This window comes from Myxocyprinus asiaticus, chromosome 6, assembly GCF_019703515.2.
Source record: "Myxocyprinus asiaticus isolate MX2 ecotype Aquarium Trade chromosome 6, UBuf_Myxa_2, whole genome shotgun sequence".
NCBI classification, from domain to species: Eukaryota; Metazoa; Chordata; class Actinopteri; order Cypriniformes; family Catostomidae; genus Myxocyprinus; species Myxocyprinus asiaticus.
This window is the reverse complement of record NC_059349.1, coordinates 10905259-10926895: the sequence shown is the minus strand read 5'-3', so window position 1 is coordinate 10926895 and position 21637 is coordinate 10905259. Positions and strand designations below refer to the sequence as shown.

The window sequence follows — 21637 nt, the reverse complement described above, 5'->3', positions numbered from 1 at the left end:
TACCATTTTGACCAAGACTGAACAGACACACCAAAATCTTTCCCCTAAAGATTTGCTATTGTCAGCAAACATGCACACTGCTATGGCACCATTATAAGAGACCTTGTTGCATGCAGTGATTAATTCAATCGAACCTTTTTGAAACTTTGCACAAGCTTCTAGAGACCATTCATTTTATATACTCCATGCAGATGTGCACCTGATTTGCAACCTTTTCCTTTCCACGTTTGTTTTTATTATTTTATTTTTCAAATAAATGCGTAAGTAAAATTCCCCAAATAATATAAGTGCAGCCAGGAAAATGTGTAAATCAAGATTTTATCATAAGTGGACTTCAGGGACAGTTCAAGATATGTATGTATTTAATGAAAAAGCAAATAGTAAAACCCTCTCTGAAAGACGTATTTCATAGGCCAGTCAAAATCTGAATCCAAAAGTTCCCCAGCATTGTATTTGCATAATTTTATTGGTAGCATTACATGGTGTCGACGCGGGCCGCTAAGAAACGCTCGTTTTGCCAACATAAAGCACAGCACTGAATGCGCAGCTTGTGCAGAAGGGGCGGGAAGCGCGTGCTGTCTTGAGTCGAGGTGTACTGAACCCCTGGAGACCGTGAGCCAATCAAATCCCTCAAGCTTCCTCGTAAGCCAATCAAATCCCTCACGCTTCCTCGTAAGCCAATCAAAAGTCCTTCACGCTTTTCATTGATAACTGCCTCTTTCTGTCCGCTACTTCAACATGTCCAGAGGTGCTGTAAGGGTGTCCGACGTGTTTACTACATCTGGAGCCGTTTTGTCAATGAGGGGAACTCTAAACTTACTCCAAAATACTGACTGTACCTTAAGGTTTTTCAGCGGCGGAGACCTGATGTTAATTGTGAAGTAGGATTTTTCACATTTTCTTGTCACGTTTATCGCTTTTTCTTTGGCCATTTGCGTCTGTTGCATCACAATTACGGCGAAAAGTAGTCTAGTAATAGAGTTGAAACTCCCAGTTTATTTCGAAACTCCCAACGAAACATATATATGTTTTTTTTAAATACTAGTGTACAAGAAAAAAAAGAAAAGAAAAAAATAGAAACGCTAAGCGAAGTAGCATTTCATGAGGACATTATTTATTGCGCTTGACTTAAGTCTGTGACAGTATTTTAAGCTTTGACTGAACTGTGAATGTTTTGTTCACTGTGGCTTTCTTTGGTGTGTATTTCATTCAGATTCACCACATCGCTCCATCAGTCTACTTTCAAAACAGTTAAACCGATAATTTTTTGATGTGTCCTCCTCAGAGAAAATGTCGCTCTTTTTACAGCAAGGCTGAAGAGAAAAGACCAGACCTAAAAATAAAGTCTCGGTTTCTACTCCACAAAGAATCATTTGAACTTCCTACCGCAGAAGAAGGACATAAATAGCTCTGACATGTGGATGTAATTTCAGGAAAAAAGGCAGACAGATGCAGAGAAATAAAACACGAGCTGGGAACAGTTTGACTCTACAGATCTGTGACAAGGAGACGCCGTGAGAATATATTCATAACATCACACGCCGCTGCAACACGATGTAAAGCAGACGGAGGAGACATGACTGACTCTGACGGCGCTTAAGTAGACGTGAACATTAGAGAAATCCCATTTAAGCCGCCATCAATTTGCGTCAACTTACTTTGTGCGTCGGGATGGGAGCCACGCTGGTCGTTCACACTTTGGGTTTTCTCTTTTGCGGCACCTTGCTGAGTTTCGTCTATGGTCTGGTAAGTTCGGACATCACTATTTATTTATTTTTGTCAGAAACTTATGTTCATAAAACGAATGCGCTACCATAATGTGTCTAAAGTGTAATGCAGCTGCCTTTACTATCTAAAGTGACTCACTGAACACGTGTTACAGGGACTGTCATCAGGACACAATGGTGATCGTGGGGTTCGATCCTGCAGCCTTTCGGGTTCCACCAGCGCAGCTCATGATTAGGGATTGTGTTGCAAGGTTTCAATGTTCTCAGCCCTTTTGTCACATTTTCCACTACGGCACGTGTACTAAAGATGCTGTAGTTATCCTAATTCGCTATGCTTCATGATTCAAATTAACTACCTAAAACCAAACTCGACACCATGTAAACCTGATTTGTTATAAAATCTAGCTGAATGCTTTTCCATTTATGATTGTATTACTTATCCCTTAGATTTGATTTTTTCACCGCTCTCCTCAGATACAATCCAGGCACAAGGAGTGACAGTGATGGGCTGCTGCTGTATAAGGCTTTGCAGACATAAACATAATTCACTATTATTGTTCACAGAAGTGATTATTAGCTTGTTAATTGATGCCCTTTTGAAAAAGCAGGATCTCCTTAGATCATGGTGATAGTGAAGTGGCAGGTAAAGGATGCTGCTTTTTACGAAACTTCACACAGTTTGACGTGCACTGTGTAATTAATCTCACTCCATGGTGAAAGCTGCAATTTGTCACAGATTGAACAGAATGCTGAGCTTTGTTTCTCTATATAAGCAAGATCTATGGCATGTCAACAAGTCTCCACTGTATATACAATTGTATAGATTGTGCAAGTGATTTTTTACAAACACATTTTACAAAACTGCACCAGCAGGTTTTCTTCTTCAAAAGAGACCGGCTTGTGTGGTTTGGTGCACCATCAAAAGTTACCATTTAAGGCACCCACAGCTAAAGTATGCTGGACTGTATGATGGAAAGTGTGCTGGAGCAGAACGTGTTCTAAGATAAGAAACTTAAATTGAAAAGAGCCCAGAATAGATTGTGGGTCACTTCATATATGCAAAAGAGATTAAAACAATCAGCATAGTCAAATCTTTAAAGTGGGAAAAAAGTACATGCTTTTTCTTTAGCTGTGAAGTTGCATTTGTATTTATATTTTACTGCTATGAGTAGAGCTTATTGAAGGTGACATAAAAGGAGCGTAAACTGAGCAAGACTGAGGAAGACCAGAATTGTAGCATCGTGTGATTGAAATCGTTTGAATTATTTCTGAATGTCTCAGGGGCATACAGTGTGATTATACATTCTGTATGTGTCATGAGTAAATAGATGTGTTACTTGCATGATTAAGCTAATGAGTGTATGGGGTCATTTAGCACAGACAAGACATCACAAGGCAGGGCATACAGTACTTCAAAGAAAATAAAAGGATAGCAGCTAAAATCACACTTATGCTGCTAGAAAAATAGGTTTAAAAAAATAAATGCTTTTTCTTTGAACAGGAATGAAATGTTCAGCAATCAATATTTTTGTGATGGGCTTGTAGGACTCAGCAGAACCTCCTGACATTACTGGTCTCAGAATCACGTTATTATACCTGTAAACGATTTTTATGTGGCTTGTTGTACGTATCACGGCAGTTTCCTAGTGAAATAAATACTAGAGGGAGAGTAGCTATAACAACAACAACTTTAATTCAGTTTCACACAAATCATGAGTAAAACGGCAGATTATCAGTTTAACACTTATTTTTCGCCCTGTGCCTCACCAGTGTTGGGTAAGTTACACTCTGTCTACACCTGAAGCGAACGGCGCGACGCGACAAAAGCAAATCGATTCCATTATAATCAATGATGCTGTCTACACTGGATGCGTAAGTCGTGCCACATCACGGCACACCAACATTAAACAGACATTTTGCGATGCACACTCTGGCGCCACTCCTGCCAACAAGACAAACGTTCGTTTCGACACGTCCAGTGTAGATAGGGTGTTACAAAAAAAAAATAAAAATTATTTACTCCAAAAAAAACAAAAAAAAAAAAACAAATTGTATTCAGATTACTGATTTTACTGATTACTTAATCAAAAAAGTAGGGCTATGAATCGATTATTAAAAAAAAAAAAAAATTAATAGCACAGTTTTATGTGATTAATCGCAATTAATCATAGTACATCAAAACAAACATTACAATATAATCATAAATGTATTTACTTTATACTTTGTCTCAAAAGACTTGCAAGAAATTGGTTAGTTGTCATTTATTGTAATTATTTAAATAAGAGTGTTAAAATATGTAGTTTTTTTTGCAAACAGAGTTAATTAGACACATGTTTACAGGTTTAAATCTGTGATACAAGTATATACATGCCATAAAATCAGTGGACATGCTGTAATTAAAACTTGGGCAAAATCTTCTACCATTTTCCAGTTTACTTTTTTTTAATAATAGGATCAAATGGGCAGATTCAATTCATATCAAGATTTATTAGGAAGATAAACTTAAGTGTACATTGCCAATGCATTACTACAAATACAGATATAAAATATATTGAATGCTGAAGTTTAATTTGCTGAAGTTTCAAATCTTAAAACTGTTATTTTCCCTGGCTGCTGTTCAGTCTCTATTGCGCACAGTGGTTTAGATGACGGTGAGTGAGAATCATTGAGCGATGGGAAGAGATACGGCAGCTTGCATAATGAATAGGGTCTGGAGGGTTACTTTTAAAATGTATTCCTTTACAAATACTGATTATTTAGTAAAAAACAATAATCATTAACTTAATCCAATTACCGTAATAAGAAATGAATGTAATCAGATTACTTTGAATTAATTTTTGTTTACTTGAAGGTCACATATGTAAATAAAGTCAAGAGAAATGCACTACAATCTCAAAGACTTCTAATTATGACATTTTTAAAAACCATGTTTGAATTATGTTATGAGTGATTTAGCTATTATAAAAAAAAACAACAACAAAAAAACAAAACATGAAGAAGATGTTTTTAGGAGACACCGCCTCCTTAAAAGTATAATAGAATATGTTCAAATGTAAAACAACTGTAAACAAATCAGGTGAGTCCTCTATCTGCTATAGTAAATTGCTTGTTTTCATCAAGCAAATAAAATATGAACAGATGCACTAAATTGTGTTTTGGTTAACATTAAACAATCTGACAGGATATACCTCAGATTCAGAAACACTGCACCGTTTAATTCTGCCATGTATTGGATCTTAGCGTTTAGAGTACTTGGCACCTTTGATTAACTTCCGACTGCAATAGGTAGATCACAGGCTATCTTTTCCTTCATCATTTTTATTAATGTAATGTCTCCAGTGTCTTTCCTCTGCTTGCTCATGATCCACAGCCAGACATCACCAGCTAACATTTATGGGTGATTTTATGTTTATGTTTAAAGAAGATTTTGAAAAAAATAATAAAATAAATAAAAATAAAAATAAATAAATATATATCCTAATCCCAATGACTAAAAACAATTATAGTTTTAAAGAATAGATTGAAATAGATTTAAACCTTTACTAGTGTGTCTTTAATTACTTATTCATACTTTCTATGAGTTTTCTCCCTCACCCACACTTTTGAACTGTTCTCAACAATACAATTCAACACAACCCCCAGTGGCTGGGGGACTCTCACTCACACCTACAGGGCAATTTAGAGTCTCCAATTTACTTAACCTGAATGTTTTGTACTTGTGGGGGAAACCAGAGCACCCAGAGGAAACCCACGGCAACACGGGGAGAAAACCTGAGGCGACAGTTCTAACCACTGAGCCACCGTGCCACCCCAAAATGAGACAAAATTATTGTCACTGTACATTAGTCTACTTGTTACATGTTTTGATATGGTTGAAAAGTGGTTGTATTTAGGGATTGGGATAGGGGTAAGGGATCTAAAATATCTATTAAACAGTAAAAATGTAAAAAATATATTTATAATAGATTAGTGTATTCAAATACAGTGTATTAGTCATGGATTTGTCAATATTTTACATTTCTAAAGCTGTAATTACATACAAATGTTTACGTTTTAGATGTTTTCAAACATTCATATTGGAAGTTTTTAGTGTCTATTCAAACATACAAACAAGTACGTTTAAATGTTACAAATACTAACGTACAAATTAGCTATGTATATTTATGAGATCAGGCTGAGCGAGCAGTGGTCTTATAATTTTATGTCATAAAGAATCTTTTGTTTCTTATGTTATAAATGAAATGTTAATCCTGCTAGTAATCTAAATTGTTTACCAAATGTATCTGTAATCTGATTATGTTGGGCTTTTGTGTAACTGTAATGGATCACAGTTACACATTTTTTGAATCCTGATTACATAGCACCGTTAGAAGTGTTCCGTTACTCTCCAAGCCCGGTAATGAATAAACGTGCACTGCTCCACACAATCAGTTTCTTTGCTAGGATGTGCAGTCGACTCATGCGTGTACCTCCTGGAAATTTATATATGCCAATTTTAGCCAGAGGAAGTGTGGAAAAACATAAGTGAAATTTGGAAGTTAAAAAAACGATACTGCATTAATTGTGTAAAAATGTGTTTTAATGTGCTAACTTCTTTTTGTATTTAAAACTTAATTGGATTACTGTTATTAATTACATTGTAATTAGATAACCCAACACTGTTCTTCACACACGGATATCTAATGACATTTAAACACTTATAACCAACCACATTTACAAGCTTGTTTGATCATGATCGACACGTGAGCAGAAAGTTTTCATAGAAGCATCACAAAATTATGTGGTTGCTATAGCAAATGTGTTTTTCATCTCACATTTGCTTTTAATGACACTATTGGTCAGGTTTAGGTTTAAAGGAATATTCTGGGTTCAAATTAAGTTCAATCAACAGCATTTGTAGCATAATGTTGAAAAAACAGTGAGGCACTTACAATGGAAGTGAATGGGGGCCAATTTTTTATTTTTTTTTATGATAAAATACTCACTTTTTCAAAACCACAAGACATAAGACATAGTGTAAACATGATTTTAGTGTGATAAAATCACTTACAGACCTTTTCTGTGTAAAGTTATAGCCAATTTTACAACTTCGTTACCATGACCTTGTAATGTCAACAAGCTCTAAATTCCTAAAACGACTGTAAAAATGTCAATTTAAACAACTTTACAGCTCAAATAATACACAAGTTTTAACAGAGGAATTACAACAAGTGCTTTTATAAAATTATAAGCGTCAAATTTCTGTGTTTAAACCCTCCAAAAATTGGCCCCATTCACTTCCATTGTAAGTGCCTCACGGTAACCTCGATTTTTTCTTTTTTTTTCTTTTTTTTTTAAAGAAAAGGAGGAACGAGTCGAAATTAATTTGAGTGGTAATCAACATTATGCCACAAATGCTGTTGATTGAGCTTAACTTGTATTAAACCTGGAACATTCAGTTAAGGTTTAGGTTAGGGAGTTAGGTAGGTTTAGTTGATTTTTAAACTTGATAAAGCATTAACCTTCAAAACCTGTTTGCAAGAAAATGTTACTTGCTTTTAGCACCACTCAGTAGACATTTAACCTCAGAACTGCCATGATACAATGAAGGAACCACGCAATATCATTTTGCAAAAATGTTGGCACAGTCTCATAATTTTCATGAGATCTGGCTGGAAATTAGGCATTAAACCCTACCATGTTTTCTGGCCATCCAGAAGCACCCATTTGGCTGCATACACAGTGTTGTTCTTTGCTTTTCCTCACTGGAAGCCTTTTTTTTTTTTTAAAGGGCAAAGATCTGGTTGTGGCTACTCTTAGCTGAGTTAAGCTGAACCACTCAAATACATGCAATCTAAAATAAAAAAGGTCCTCTCTCTGTAGGTGCATGTCACATAGGGCTGACACAATTAGTCGACATTATTGACAACGTTGACAATAAAAAATTGTAGACAAATAATTTCATTTAGCGTAACATGAGATCAGCTATGAAACTAATGATGGCGTGCGAGAGCAGACTGAGGAGAGGAAGATGACACAGCTCACAGTCCAGATGCACTCTAAACTTTCCAAACAGCTTCAGGTGATGTAGATCGCAAAGTATGAGGGAATTATACAAAAATACCAAATAGGTAAATACAGAAGCACTCCCGTTGTGAAATACAACTGAGCCAGAGCTGCCGCTCCGCTGAAGCAAAACATGCATGTCAGAGCGTCTTTAAAGGAAACACCTCATCCTTTATTAAAGTTCAAATAATAAGGAAGCAGGTCATGTAAATATGTACAAACTCCGAAACTGGCATATCTCTGTCAGCGCCTCTTCTATGAGTCGCGTGAAGTGACCCGATCTAAGGGGGATAGATTGAAACTGCACCCGGCTGATGTGCACTCTGGTGAGGGCATGTTCGTCCCTCGCGCACGTTTGCTGTGGCTAGTTTATAACGTGATGGCTCGTGACTTATTGAATCATAATAAATATGTGTTGCGGTGTGTATCTTATCGTGAAGAAAACGTTCTGGTTACTTTCGTAATCTCCGTTCCCTGATGGAGGGAACGAAATGTTGTGTCGATGTAGTGACACTAGGGGTCACTCTTGGGAGCCCGAAACACCTCTGGTCTTTGAAAAAAGGCCAATGAGAATTGGCGAGTGGTATTTGCATACCACTCCCCCGAACATACGGGTATAAAAGGAGCTGGTATGCAACCACTCATTCAGGTTTTGTGCTGAGGAGCCGAGACAAGGTCTCGGCCATTTCAGCGGGTAGTCCAGTGTTGTGGCAGGAGGGACACAATGTCTCATTCCCTCCATCAGGGAACGGAGGTTACGGAAGTAACCAGGACATTCCCTATCTGTCACTCACTCAACGTTGTGTCGATGTAGTGACACTAGGGGTCCCTATACGAAACGCCACAACTAGCTGAACTGTGTTATGTGAACTGGCGATGCGAGATGGGCAGACCACTGTGTGCCTCGTAGCCAGAACACCAGGCCGACACGTAACCTTCCCCAACACTGTTATGAGTGTCGAACGGCCCTTCGGGGACAAGTCGACTACCCAAAAGATAGGGACAGGCTAGCCCAGTCGTGGCCTCTTATCCTCATTTTTATCTCTCCCCAAAATTTGGCTCGTGAGCCTCAGGTGCCACGTCGTGCCGTGGCCGTGCTGAGTTCAGGGACATAGAAGCACTTACCTGGCTCCTTGTGACCACCCCCGGAACAGCCTGGGACGGGGGAGGAAGAGGCTTGTCCTCGTGACCCGTGGATTTGTGCCACAGCTGGGTGCGCAGGGGCGGGGAGACCGCTCCTGGACGGGAGCTTCAGGTGGCTGTGCTCTGCGGGCATAGGTGCACCGCGAGCACCTTATCCACCGGGGGGATCACCGAATACCCCTTGGCCGCCCCACCATCGAGGGTAGTGAGAGCGGGGGATCTGAAAGATCGGGACCGGGCAGTAAAAGGTGCCTCCCACGACCTTGTCAGCTCCTCGTGCACTTCCGGGAAGAAAGGAACTGGGGCGGGGCGTGGCTGTGAGCGGCGACACGGGCCCAGGAACCAATCATCGAGCCGCGAGGGTTCAGGGGAGAGCGGAGGGTTCCACTCTAGCCCGACGCTTGCGGCTGCCTGGGAAAGCATGTCCATCATCTCCGCGTCAGCCTATGACTGGGCGACCGTACCCGAGAGGGGAAGCCCAGCTGAGGCTTCCGCGTCCGACTGGATGAGCCCGTTCTCCGATGCTGCGCTCGAGAGCTCACCAGCTTCGCGGGCTCCGAACAAGAGGTCGAACTCGCCGTGAGACAAGCCGGCGGACTCATCTGGAAGCCCGATCGGGGTGTGACGAGTGTGCTGGGGAATGGGAGGTCCGTGGGGGGATACCCGGCGGAGGTGGTCCCATTGAGGTCCCCAAATCACCCCCAGTGCTAACTGCGCTGGCCTCATACCCGTAGGTAGAAGGACCGAGGCGGGGAGCCACTGGGGTGGCTTGCTTTCTTACGAAGGCAAGCCGCGACCGCAACGTTGCCATGGTCATGTTCTCGCAATGAGTGCATGACCCATCCACGAACGCTGTCTCCGCGTGGGTAATGCCCAGACACTAAAGACAGCGATCGTGACCGTCAGAAGGCGAGAGATAACGACCTCAACCAGGAATGACACACAAACGGAAAGGCATCTTTAAAAAGACGTTCCGTGTGTGCCGCTCTTTTAGAGAAATATACTCTTTATTTTAGAATATACTCTTTTATTTCTGCCGAAGCTTTCAGGGGCGTTCACTGCAGTGCACCAGTGCAGAGGGGGAGAAGCCGCTGAAATGCGCCGTCAGATCCAGCAGAGGTGAATGAACAGCTGTGAGAATTCAGATCAGTGAGCATCGACCGTTCGGCTCCAAAGAGAAAATCTGAATGAGTGGTTGCATACCAGCTCCTTTTATACCCGTATGTTCGGGGGAGTGGTATGCAAATACCACTCGCCAATTCTCTTGGCCTTTTTTCAAAGACCAGAGGTGTTTCGGGCTCCCAAGAGTGACCCCTAGTGTCACTACATCGGCACAACGGCGATATGCAGCTCTGTTAAGAAGAGAGAGTTTGTTTTTTGAGAGTTAAAGATGGATTGATGTGAACAGAAAGGTGAGATAGGGTAGTCTTCACCCATTAACTACATGGCAACTAAACACTTTTTTGATTTGTTTTTGTTTTGGCATGTTTTCCAAAATAAATATCTAAAACTCCTTTAAAATAAAGTACATTTACTTTAGCAGCTATACTGCAGAAGACAAATTTGTTGTCTGAGAATGTTGAATATAATATTAAATATTAAATTATTTTAAAATATCTAAAAATCTTTAAAACAAGATACATTTACCTGAGAAGCAACATATAATATATTTAGACTTGCTTTCAGAGAATAGATATTCTTGAATATAAGTATATTTTGTCCTTACTTCACTTGCAGATGAATAAACAAGTGAAAAAATACACTTATATACCAAATTCACTTATATTCAAGATACATTCTCTTAAAGCAAGTCTAAATAACTTATATGTTGCTTATATGTAACTTATAAGGATTTTTAGACATGTTTTAATGGAAAACAAGACAAAAACACTTGATTACAACACTTGATTTTTTTGCAGTGATTTTTTTTTTTACTGAATTAAACTTAATAATAAGTCATTTTTTCCCCTTTAATTCAGTGAATGTCATTTAGAGATATTTTTAAAAGATGATTTTGTCCTCTTTATTGTTAGTAAGCACATTTATCACAACGTTTTAAGTCAAGGTACAAGCTGCATAGTCGGTTAAGAGCTAATGAATAATCGTTGCAATAATCGCCCGAATAGTTGAATAATCATTCTAATAATCGTTAGATTAGTCGATTATCAAAATAATCGTTAGTTGCAGCCCTACACCCAACATGCCTTGTTATAGAGAATGCAGCCTGGACTTAGTGACTCACTATGTTCTTGCATTTATTAAAGAGGAAATGCAACTTCTCAGGAGCCATGGCATGCAACTAATGCCTGCCGCATGACTAAGTTGTTACTTTGCTTCCCAACTGCATGCATATTTGTCCACAGAATAACAGTGAGAGCACTGTTTTCACTTGTCATAATGAGAAAAATATTGTAGTGAGAAAAGATCATATAGCAGGTCTTGCTCACTGCAGGTGATGACTAGGGGAGATCTGGCCAGTATTATAAGTTTATCATTGTGCATGCTGCTGCTTTATGAGGAAAACGTACACTCACTGAGCTCTTTATTAGGAACACTATGGTCCTATGGCCATTCTCTGTTGACCTCTCGCATCAACAAGGCATTTCCGTCCACAGAACTGCCGATTACTGGATGTTTTTTGTTTTTGGCACCATTCGGAGTAAATTCTAGAGACTGTTGTGTGTGAAAATCCCAGGAGATCAGCAGTTACAGAATTACTCAAACCAGCCTGTCTGGCACCAACAATCATGCCACCGTCAAAATCACTGAGATCACAATTTTTCCCCTTTCTGATGGATGACGTGAACATTAACTGAAGCTCCTGACCTGTATCTGCCTGATTTTATGCACTGCACTGCTGCCACACGATTGGCTGATTAGTTAATCACATGAACAAGAAGATGTACAGGTGTTCCTAATAAAGTGCTCATTGAGTGTATATGAACAGAATTGATGGATCACTATAACTCTATTTCTAAGACGATTTATCATTACCTCAAGGTACATAAGAGCCATTTGTTGGTAAAACGTGGCTACATTTGGCACACAAGAAAAGAAGCCCATAATCATTTGAAACATTTAACAATAGTGGTAGAGATGGAAAAGAAGGATAAAAATGGAATAAAAGTGTTTGGAAGATGTCTTTGAATGTATGTTATACCAAAGCCTCCAGGTTGAACCAGATAGACAAAAGTTAAAAGCAAAAATAAATAAATGTATTAAATTAAGCAAATTAAACTTTTGAGAGGGAAAAGCTACAATCTTTTGTCAGTGTCAGGCTGTGTGAATGATATGTGAATATTTGCTCTGAAAATAAGAAATTAAATCCACACAGCTGGCTTGAAATAGGTCCAATTTGTCAATATATTTTTTTCAAAAATGTTTTTTTATTTTTTATTTTTTTTTATTATTACCATTATTCATCATACATAACAACTTCTACATTATATTCTTTTGACCTGCAGTAATAATTTTCATATTTGGTCTCAGCACTGATCAAAATATTAAAGGCGCAAACATACATTTTCTTTTGTTTTTATCATTTTCCATTTGGATAGACACTAATATGTACAGTTCAATCTAAAATATAACTTGAGAGACATAAATGTTTACATATTATGTAGAAATGAGGATCACTGAATATTGAATGCAATGCATGTGTTAATTTGATTTATAATACACAAGATTAACTAAATATGTTTAATGGCATCACATTGTTTAACACAGGCATTGACCTAATTTTAATATCAACATCACATACAGTTTATTTTTTAACATCACTTACAGTATATTTAATACTTGTTTGGCTTTGGTGATAAATTAATCTATATAACATGTGCAAACGACTTTAATTAGTCCCATTTGGATTTTGCAATATCATTTGGATCTTTTATATAAATTTCCCATTAAAAAGCTCTTTCTTGCACAAAGTTTCTCCATTATTCACTGCTAATTGAGAGTCCTGCTTGCAGTACCCTCACAAAGTTCCAGCAGTTTCGATTCTGATTAGTTTATGTTTTAGATGCTGTCAGAACATTGATATTGTACATTTCAGCGTCTTTCCAAACATACACAAATGTGCATGTATACTTTACATATAATTACCTAAAAAAATAATAATAATAATAAAAAAAACAACAACAAATGACATGTCTGTATTTTTTTGACTTAAAAATCAGCCAGGCTGGCAGATAAATAATTTTACTTAATAACTTTAGCCTATAGCCTACCTATCCTTCTCTTTTAACCCCTTTGAACACTTGCATGGCTGGAAAGTGTGTCTTTGCGAGACATATGGGGCTAATAGAAAGTTTAATTGTTTTGATCCAGTGATGTATGGCTGTATTTGTTTTTCCTTTGATCACGATTAGTTGACTTAGGTTGTTCTTTCGTCTTTAGAAGAGGTTTTTAGGATAAATGCAATAAGGAAAAATGTAAAATGTCAGTGCAGTCTTTGATGCATCAGCAGTCAGAATTAATTAACTGGAACATGTGCTGGTACATTCAAAAAAATTTGAAGAATGGGTCACTCCATAGTGTTACTTTGAACCTTTATTAAGATAATTGTAAAATGATAAAGAGGCTATTCCAGCTTGATTTCCATTGAGACACAAAAGTTATTACAGCCCACATTTCTGTAACCAGCCATTGCAATTCAAGAAATATAAAAGGGGTTATTCCTTAAAATCCCCACGCATACCTAATTTGTTTCCATACAGAGTCGTACAATGCATGTACACACTATTTATGGATTGCATTATCTTTAATGCTACTGGGATAATTGTTGCATAAACAGAGCACCATTGAACACATGGCACTGTTTATTTACGTTCCTTCTCTACACTTTTTATTCATAAGTATCTTACATGAAAAAAAAAAGGTTTCAGGAAAAGGACTGTTTTTTTATTTTATTTGTCTTAACACCTTCAACCTTACCATCTCCTCTCGACAAATGACCCCGAAAATCTGGGGCATTTCAGTGAACAACATCCAATATAGCAAAATGAATCACTGCAGCTTTACAAACAGACAGCGAACAAACTGATCCACTTTGACTTACCGCCCCCAGGTTCACCAGCATTGTGGGAAAAAAACCTCTGGCTCCTCTTCACATCTTTAAATCAAACAAATGTTTTTGTTTGGCTATATACTTACTGTGTTTTGTGCACTAAATACGGCTGAAGTTTCTTAAAAGAACTGAATATACTGTAGATAGACAGTGCAGACTGCTTCACTTCATCTACAGTGTTTTCACTGTTGCTATGAGAGCTTTGACCTTCAGGAAGAATTCCAGCTGATTGGTCCTACCATTTGTGCATCTATTAATTGGCACAAATCGTCATGATTGCAATCAGACTATTTCTTTTCTTTCTTTCTTTCATTCTTTCTTTCTTTCTTTCTTTTTGTGTAGTTCATGCCTTGTAACCTTGCGGGCACTTGATGGAAGAAACCAGTATGTCAGTTGTGGGGTAATGGTGTTTGTCATGACACATGGCTCTAATTCCATTCAGCAGGACACTGCAAGGCACAAAATGGTGCCATAGACTCAGGGGTGGGTTTACGATTTCTGAGGCCCCAAACAACTGACCATTTTTATTTTGCTTAAAAAATAAAATAAAATTTATTTTAAATCATAATTTGAAATTCATCCTATCAGAAGTATATTCAAAATGTTTAATGAAATAAAATTCTAGTTCAAGATAATTAATGCTTGTTTTCCATTTTTTTCCCGACAATACAGTGATTAAAAAAAGCAAAATTTACTTCCATCTATTTTTACAAAACATAAATCTTTTAATAAACAGAGTGTTTAAAACCTACTACTTCACTCACTAACATTTTGGAATTCAGTTGTTATTTATTAACATTATAAACTAACAATTATTTATTGTTGTTCAGTTTGTCATTATAATATGATACAGTATTATTATTATTATTACTTTGAGAATTTTTTTTTATACAATAATATATTTTCCTCTATTATTTACTTTACTTTCACCTGGTGCTCATATTCTGACACTGCAGTGTATTGTTCATCATGTTGCAAAAGGCTGTATTTTATGTAAACATCATAGGCAACATTTGTAACAGTACATTAACAGTAAACAGAAAAGGCATGGCAGCCCCTCAGCACACTAGAGCAGAAGGGAAAAAACTTTGCCGTTTATCAAGCGCTGAAACTTTGCTTGGTGCAGAATAATCTGGAATAATGTTAAACATTGTAACAATCCCCTCTTTGCAACTTGAACTTGTTCAAAACATTAAATCTTTGTGACATCTGCACTAAAAACAGTCTAGACACAGCGCAACAAATGAAATAGAACGCAGGTGTCTCTACGTGCCTTTTTGAGACCTGAAGTTATTTTTAACTTGACACAGTGTCTAAAAATGTGTCGGTCCTGCGTGAGACACTGAAGAAACAGCGAGACACGGTGCAGCAGTCAAGGACATTCATCCAGCGCGTGTTTACATTGGAAAACAATAGGACAAAACGCATTTGGTGTGAACGGCCCCTAACTCATGGGCAAAACAAGTTCGGAAGTCTTGTATATTTTTTCATAAATTACAAACCCGAACCCAAAGTCCTACTTGAAAAACTGACTCGAACCCGGCGGACCTCTAACATGAACTGCTCTAAGAGCGCTGGCAACAGCGTATTCGTGCGTGTACCCAGAACATCATATCACCCCTCAAGCGGTTTTTGTGGAGCTTTCCTACTGGGATGGAGGCCCCCCAGCAATTGCGTGGTTTGCGTGGTGGTTAAAACCGCTACTATATAGACTTGTAGGCATCTTCAGCAGAGTAGATTGATCCTGGCAGCTATGTGTAGTGATGATCTGTTAATGAAGATACGGTTTGTAGTGTCATAAAACAAGAGTTATAAAAACTGCCTGAAGGATCATTACAAATTGCTTTCGGAAGTGTTTTTATACAGCCTCTGTGGTCATACAAACATGCCAGATGACTAATACCTCCTTGGCCTTAATTTCTGAGCAGCATTTATGTTCCGTACTTAAATACAATAATGGTATTACTGGTAAAAATAAAACCTGAACTAATACTTATTTCAACATGAGTTAATGGCAAATGAAAGCATGAAATAATCAAGGGCTGTTGAAGTTCTAACATTAGATATGTCTGGACTTATAGTGTATGTTAATAACGTTGATAAAGTCAACAAAAAATCAAAACTTTACCGTATTTACTTAATACACAATTGTCTTATTGGCCATGATTAATCTATGCACGTTATTCCAAAAATAAATAAACAAATACATTTTGACTTCGTAATATTTTTATTAAAACGCAACTTACTCTGCTTTTGACATGTCTTGCCTTTTTGGCTGATGTAGTGAATCCCTCTTTCTTTTCAAACCCTCCCTTCTAACCACTGGCCTTCATTCTTCAACATGATTTAATTTTGTATGTGGCTCATTCTATGTTTCACGGCAGTTTCCTGGTAAAATTAACAATAGAAATGCTAAAACACGTTTTATTCACTTTCACACAAATCACAAGATCATCAGTTCATGAACAATTACTTTTTGCCCTGTTCATCACACAATGCTATCTTATGATATCTAAACACTTTTACTATACCGCATGAATTGTAATGTGATGCATTTTAACGTTTCCATTACATAAACTATATTTACAAGCTTTTTCAACATGATCAAATTATGTGGTAGCTCAATACATAGAGTGTTTTGCAAATGACTGGGATAAAAGTTCTGCCAAAAGTGTCATAAGCACCACAAAATGACGTGGTTGCTTCAGTAATTGGGTTTTTCATCTCACGTTTGCTTTTATGACACTATCGGTTAGGTTTAGGGCAGGATTGTAGGTTTTATTGATTTAAAACTCAATAGAGCATTAACCTTAAAAACCTCATCTGTTTGAGAGAAAATTTTACTCACTTTTAGCACCACGCAGTGGACATTTCTCCTTCAAACTGCCGTGATATGGGTAAGGAACGACAGTGTAATTTTGTAAAAATGGTGTCATAGTAATTTTCATGAGATCTGGCAGGAAATATTTTATATTACGATAGTAAAGTGGGATGCAAACAGTGTTTTACATTATTGTGACATGTAATGTTTTAATAAACAGTTATGGATCATTTAAATCAGTTAGGCTCTATAACAAAGAATGTGAAGTGGCTGCCTTCTGCCCTTGATCTAAAGTAAGCATGCACAAATTTAACTAAATATCATGCCTTTATAACTTTTGTCATTATAGCTTTATTGGATGGAGTTGGATTATCACACTTCACCATCATTTATATGGAAATTCCAGAGAGATAATTAATTAAAGTTCTGAGTGTTAAATTAGATCATTAGGGTTTGCAACTTCACATACATTGTTTTAGAGCCCATTTGATTCAGTTTATCGTAAGTGTTAATTATCACTCCAGTCATATCTCACGCAGGCATTTGTTTAATTCTTCATTTCATGTCATGTTGAATAACTATTAGTTCAGGTATTAGTACATGATCATTCATGTGCCCTTTTTGTAAAGTATTACAAATGCAGTGTTTTCAGTGACCTTGCTTGCTTTGCGTTATGTAAAGAACACTCAACAAGAGCCTTTTAACCTTAAAGGAATGTTCTGGGTTCAATACAAGTTAAGCTGAAGCAACAGCATTTATGGCATAACATTGATTACCACAAAAATAATTCTGACTTGTCCTTTGTTTATATATATATATACATATATATATATATATATATATATATATATATATATATATATATATATATATATATATATATATATATATATACATATATATAGTTCCCAATGTGGTCTTCTGCTGTAGACTTTTACAGTATGCATTTTAACTTTTATTGCTCGGCCTCATTCAGTTTTACTGTAAATGCTTTACAGTAACCACAATTTTTTTTTTATAAACAAGGGACGAGTTGAAAATATTTTTTTGTGGTAATCAACATTATGCCACTAATGCTGTCGATTGAGCTTAACTTGTATTGAACCTTTAGTATGTAAAATGTTTAGCATATGGCAGTTATATAAAATAATCTGAATATATTACTCGTGATATTCTTTACCAAATGGTACAGCCCTAGCACACATGTGCAAAATATTTTTGTGCTATTTTGATTATGTATAGCGCAAGGGTCAGCAACCTATGGCATGCGTGCCAATGCTTGAGGGGTAATCACTGGCACGCCAGCAACGGTGAGAGAGGAGTAGACTATTTTATTTTTATAAATTCCGCACCTGCATTCCAGTCTACATCTTGAAGTAATCCTTCCTCATGATAGCGCAGCATTTCTTCATCAGCTGAATGGGAGGCTAAACAAAAAGTATAAATGGGACGAGACAGCAGTATATCCAACAGACTTGTGCAGTGCGTGAAAGCCATTTGCGCATCACGAGCTGGCAGCGCTTCATTTTTGGTTAATCGCGCGAGTAAACGCACCTGCTTTGCTTCTGTCAGGCTGCGCGGATGACAGCCTACATTTCGTGTTTCATTTGTTTCTTTTTGCTTTCAGAACAACACCTGAAGTAATAAGGAAAACACCACTATTAATCCTTGAGATTTCCAGCCTAGCATTCAGGTACACCCTCCTTAAACCTTGGTCACACTCAAAATTACATTAAATGATTAAAAGAGAAAACATAAACCGACATCGTCGGGTTCAAAAATCTGAGTCTATTGAAAGATGTTGGCACAGCCACTGACCAGGAAAAAAAAAAATATGGCACTCCATGTCAAAAAGGTTGCCGACCCCTTTATTAGCGTATAAGGTTTTTTGCAGTTGTTTTAAAGAAAAGTGCCTTAAAGTTTTGCAGGAATCCTGTCAAGAGAGAAGCCTTCAAATCCAGATCATGACGTAAGACACAACCCCTTATCCCTGGAGTCTCTAATATGGTTAAAAACAACTCGCAGATATTATAAATTATCACTCATGTGGCCTGGAACATCAGAACAAAGAACAGAAATAGCAGGCCAATATCTATGGACATTAAGCTAACTCCCACTAAGGAGTCAACATTCCTCTACGTAGACTACACACTCCCAGTTAAGGATAAAAGTAAGTGAAAAGAAATATCCCCAAATGAAAGCGCTATCTTTCTTTCTGGATGATCGAAACAATTAGAGAAGTATTCCAAACTTGCAGCATTTCATGGACTGTCATACAGGGTGTATTGGTAAGAGTTCATGACTCAGAACTCATAACTGGCACATTAATAGTAAAGGCCTCAGTTTCTCTGGCATGGTAAGGCAATGCGATGGCAGTGTTTGACTCAGGAAAATGTTGTTTACTTGACTTCCCTTGACCTTTGGAATGATTTTTTCCCCACCTTTTTCCACTCAAAGAATGTGGGAGTGTGAGTAACTCAATGCCACTTTTACAGCAAGCTTAATAGGTGACACAGCTAACACAGATATTTCAACGAGAAGCATTTTGCCTGTCAGTTTTCTGGATGCAGTCCCTGTTTCGCCAAGCCTTGTGTACAGCGATTCATGCATTTCGTTTTTTAGTTATATACTGATTTCTCCTAGCTACCCACTGACACTTCTTTTTGAGCCTGTGGTATGTGTTAAAGTGAGAATAATGTAAAATTTTGTGTAGTAAAAGAACTGAGTAGAACTGAGTTGTGTTTTCTCAAACACAAATACATACAGCCATGACACAGGGATCATTATCTGAAAAAAGTAGGAGGCGGTTGGTTTTTTCAATATACACCTTCATAGAACTAATATAAAAAGAGTTGACTTTATGTTTCTTAATTTTTTTTCCCATGTCTGGTTGAAATTATGTGTGCCATATGTGGGCAGCTGACAATTTTCAAAGGGACATGTGCAGAAGGACTGTGTAAAGCAGATAGTCATTTCACATACTAGGGAAACAGGATTCTTTTACAGATATAACCCACACAATTTACAGGCTATTACAACTTTGAACCTTTTTGTCAATTTTCCATCTGATGCTTGAATTTCTGATATTGGAGCAATTACATTTGATCAGATATAGTGTAGTGACTGAAGCTATACAGTATATATACACAGGTCACATTCACAGAGCAGCTAAATATGGATGTCACTCCTTTTTTGAGTGCTTTATCCCATTCTGTATGACAAGGGATGTCGGCATCACAACTGCATCCTACACCCCAATTTACGTATTGACAACCAAACTTTCATAAATTTGTTTGTACTGAACTGAACTGAACATCTAGTGTTTTGATGCCACACTTTGTGAAAGTGAAAGTACAGTGAAAGTTTGCTGGATGTGTGTTGCTAGAAAATTACAGAAACAGGGATGAGTCTTGAATAATTAGCAAATTGTGTTATCATCTCTTGCCACCTTAGTTGTTCCCATCAGCCCTGCGGTTGATTATCCCTCCTTTTCTTTAAAAAAAGCAAAACATCCAGGTTACAGTGAGGCACTTACAATGAAAGTGAATGGGGCCAATCCAAAAATATTAAAATTAGGGCTGCAACTAATGATTATTTTGATAATAGACTAATCTAATGATTATTAGAACGATTATTCAACTATTAGGCGATTATAGCAACGATTAATCATTAGCCCTTAACCGACTGTTCAGCTTGTGCCCGACTTATAAGGTTGTATTAAATGTGCTAAGAGGACAAAACCATTTTTTAAAAGTACCTCTAAATGACATTCACTGATTTAAAGGGAAAAAATACTTTTTATTCAGTTTAATTCAGAAAAAAAAAAATACTGCAAAAAAAAAAAACAAATATTGTTGTTAAGTGTTTTTGTCTTGTTTTCCTTTTAAAATTGTCTAAAAATCCTTAAAACAAGATACATTTACCTGAGAAGCAACATATATGATTTTTAGACTTGCTTTAACAGAATGTATCTTAAATATAAGTGTATTTTGTATATAATTGTATTCTTTCAATTGGTTTTACTTCTGCGAGTGCAGTAAAGACAAAATATACTTATATTCAAGATCTCTTCTCTTAAAGCAAGTCTACATATCTTATATGCTGCTTCTCAGGTGAATGGATATTTTTTTAAAGGATTTTTAGATATTTTAAAATATTTGTATTTTATTTGCAACATTCTCAGATAACAGTTTTTTCTCCTGCAGTATAGCTGCTAAAGTAAATGTATGTTGTTTTAAAGTTTTAGATATTTATATTGGAAAACAAGCCAAAACAAAAACAAATAAAAAACATATTTAGTTGCAGTGTAGATAATGGGGCGAAGACTACCCTCTCTCACCTTTCTGTTCACTTTAATCCATCTTTAACTCACAAAAAAACAAACTCTCTCTTAATAAAGCTGTGTATTGCTAATTTTCTTCACGATAATAACACACAGTGACGCATATATTATGATTCAATAAGTCGCGGGCCATCACGTTATAATCTAGCTGCATTAAGCGTGCGCGCTCGAGGGATGAGCGTCCCCGCGACAAAGTGTGCCTCAGCCGGGTGCAGTTTCAGTCTCTCCCCCTTAGATCGGGACATTAGTGCAACTAATAGAAGAGGAGCTGACCACACAGAGAAATGCCAGTTTCAGAGTTTGTAGTTATTTACATGACCTGCTTCCTTATTATTTGAACTTTAATAAAGCTATAACGCATTAAATATAACTGCATTAAAGATGTAACACCGGGGTGTTTCCTTTTAAGATGCTCGACACGCAAGTTTTGCTTCAGCGGAGCCTCAGTCAGGCGTGAGCTGCAGTGCTGCGCTCACGTGCCATCATTAGAT

General features: G+C 37.2%; 1 protein-coding gene across 2 annotated transcripts in view; it reads left to right on the top strand.

Annotated features, from left to right (window-relative positions):
- The first annotated feature begins 737 nt into the window (after nt 1-737).
- The window catches only part of LOC127441947 (parathyroid hormone/parathyroid hormone-related peptide receptor-like), a 123005-nt gene continuing 102105 nt past the window's right edge, over nt 738-21637 (top strand). For both annotated transcript variants that reach the window (XM_051699543.1, XM_051699542.1), the window contains exon 1: nt 738-1746. In XM_051699543.1, the coding sequence (XP_051555503.1) occupies nt 1672-1746 (75 nt within the window). In that variant the 5' untranslated portion in view covers nt 738-1671. The remainder of the gene's footprint in view (nt 1747-21637) is intronic.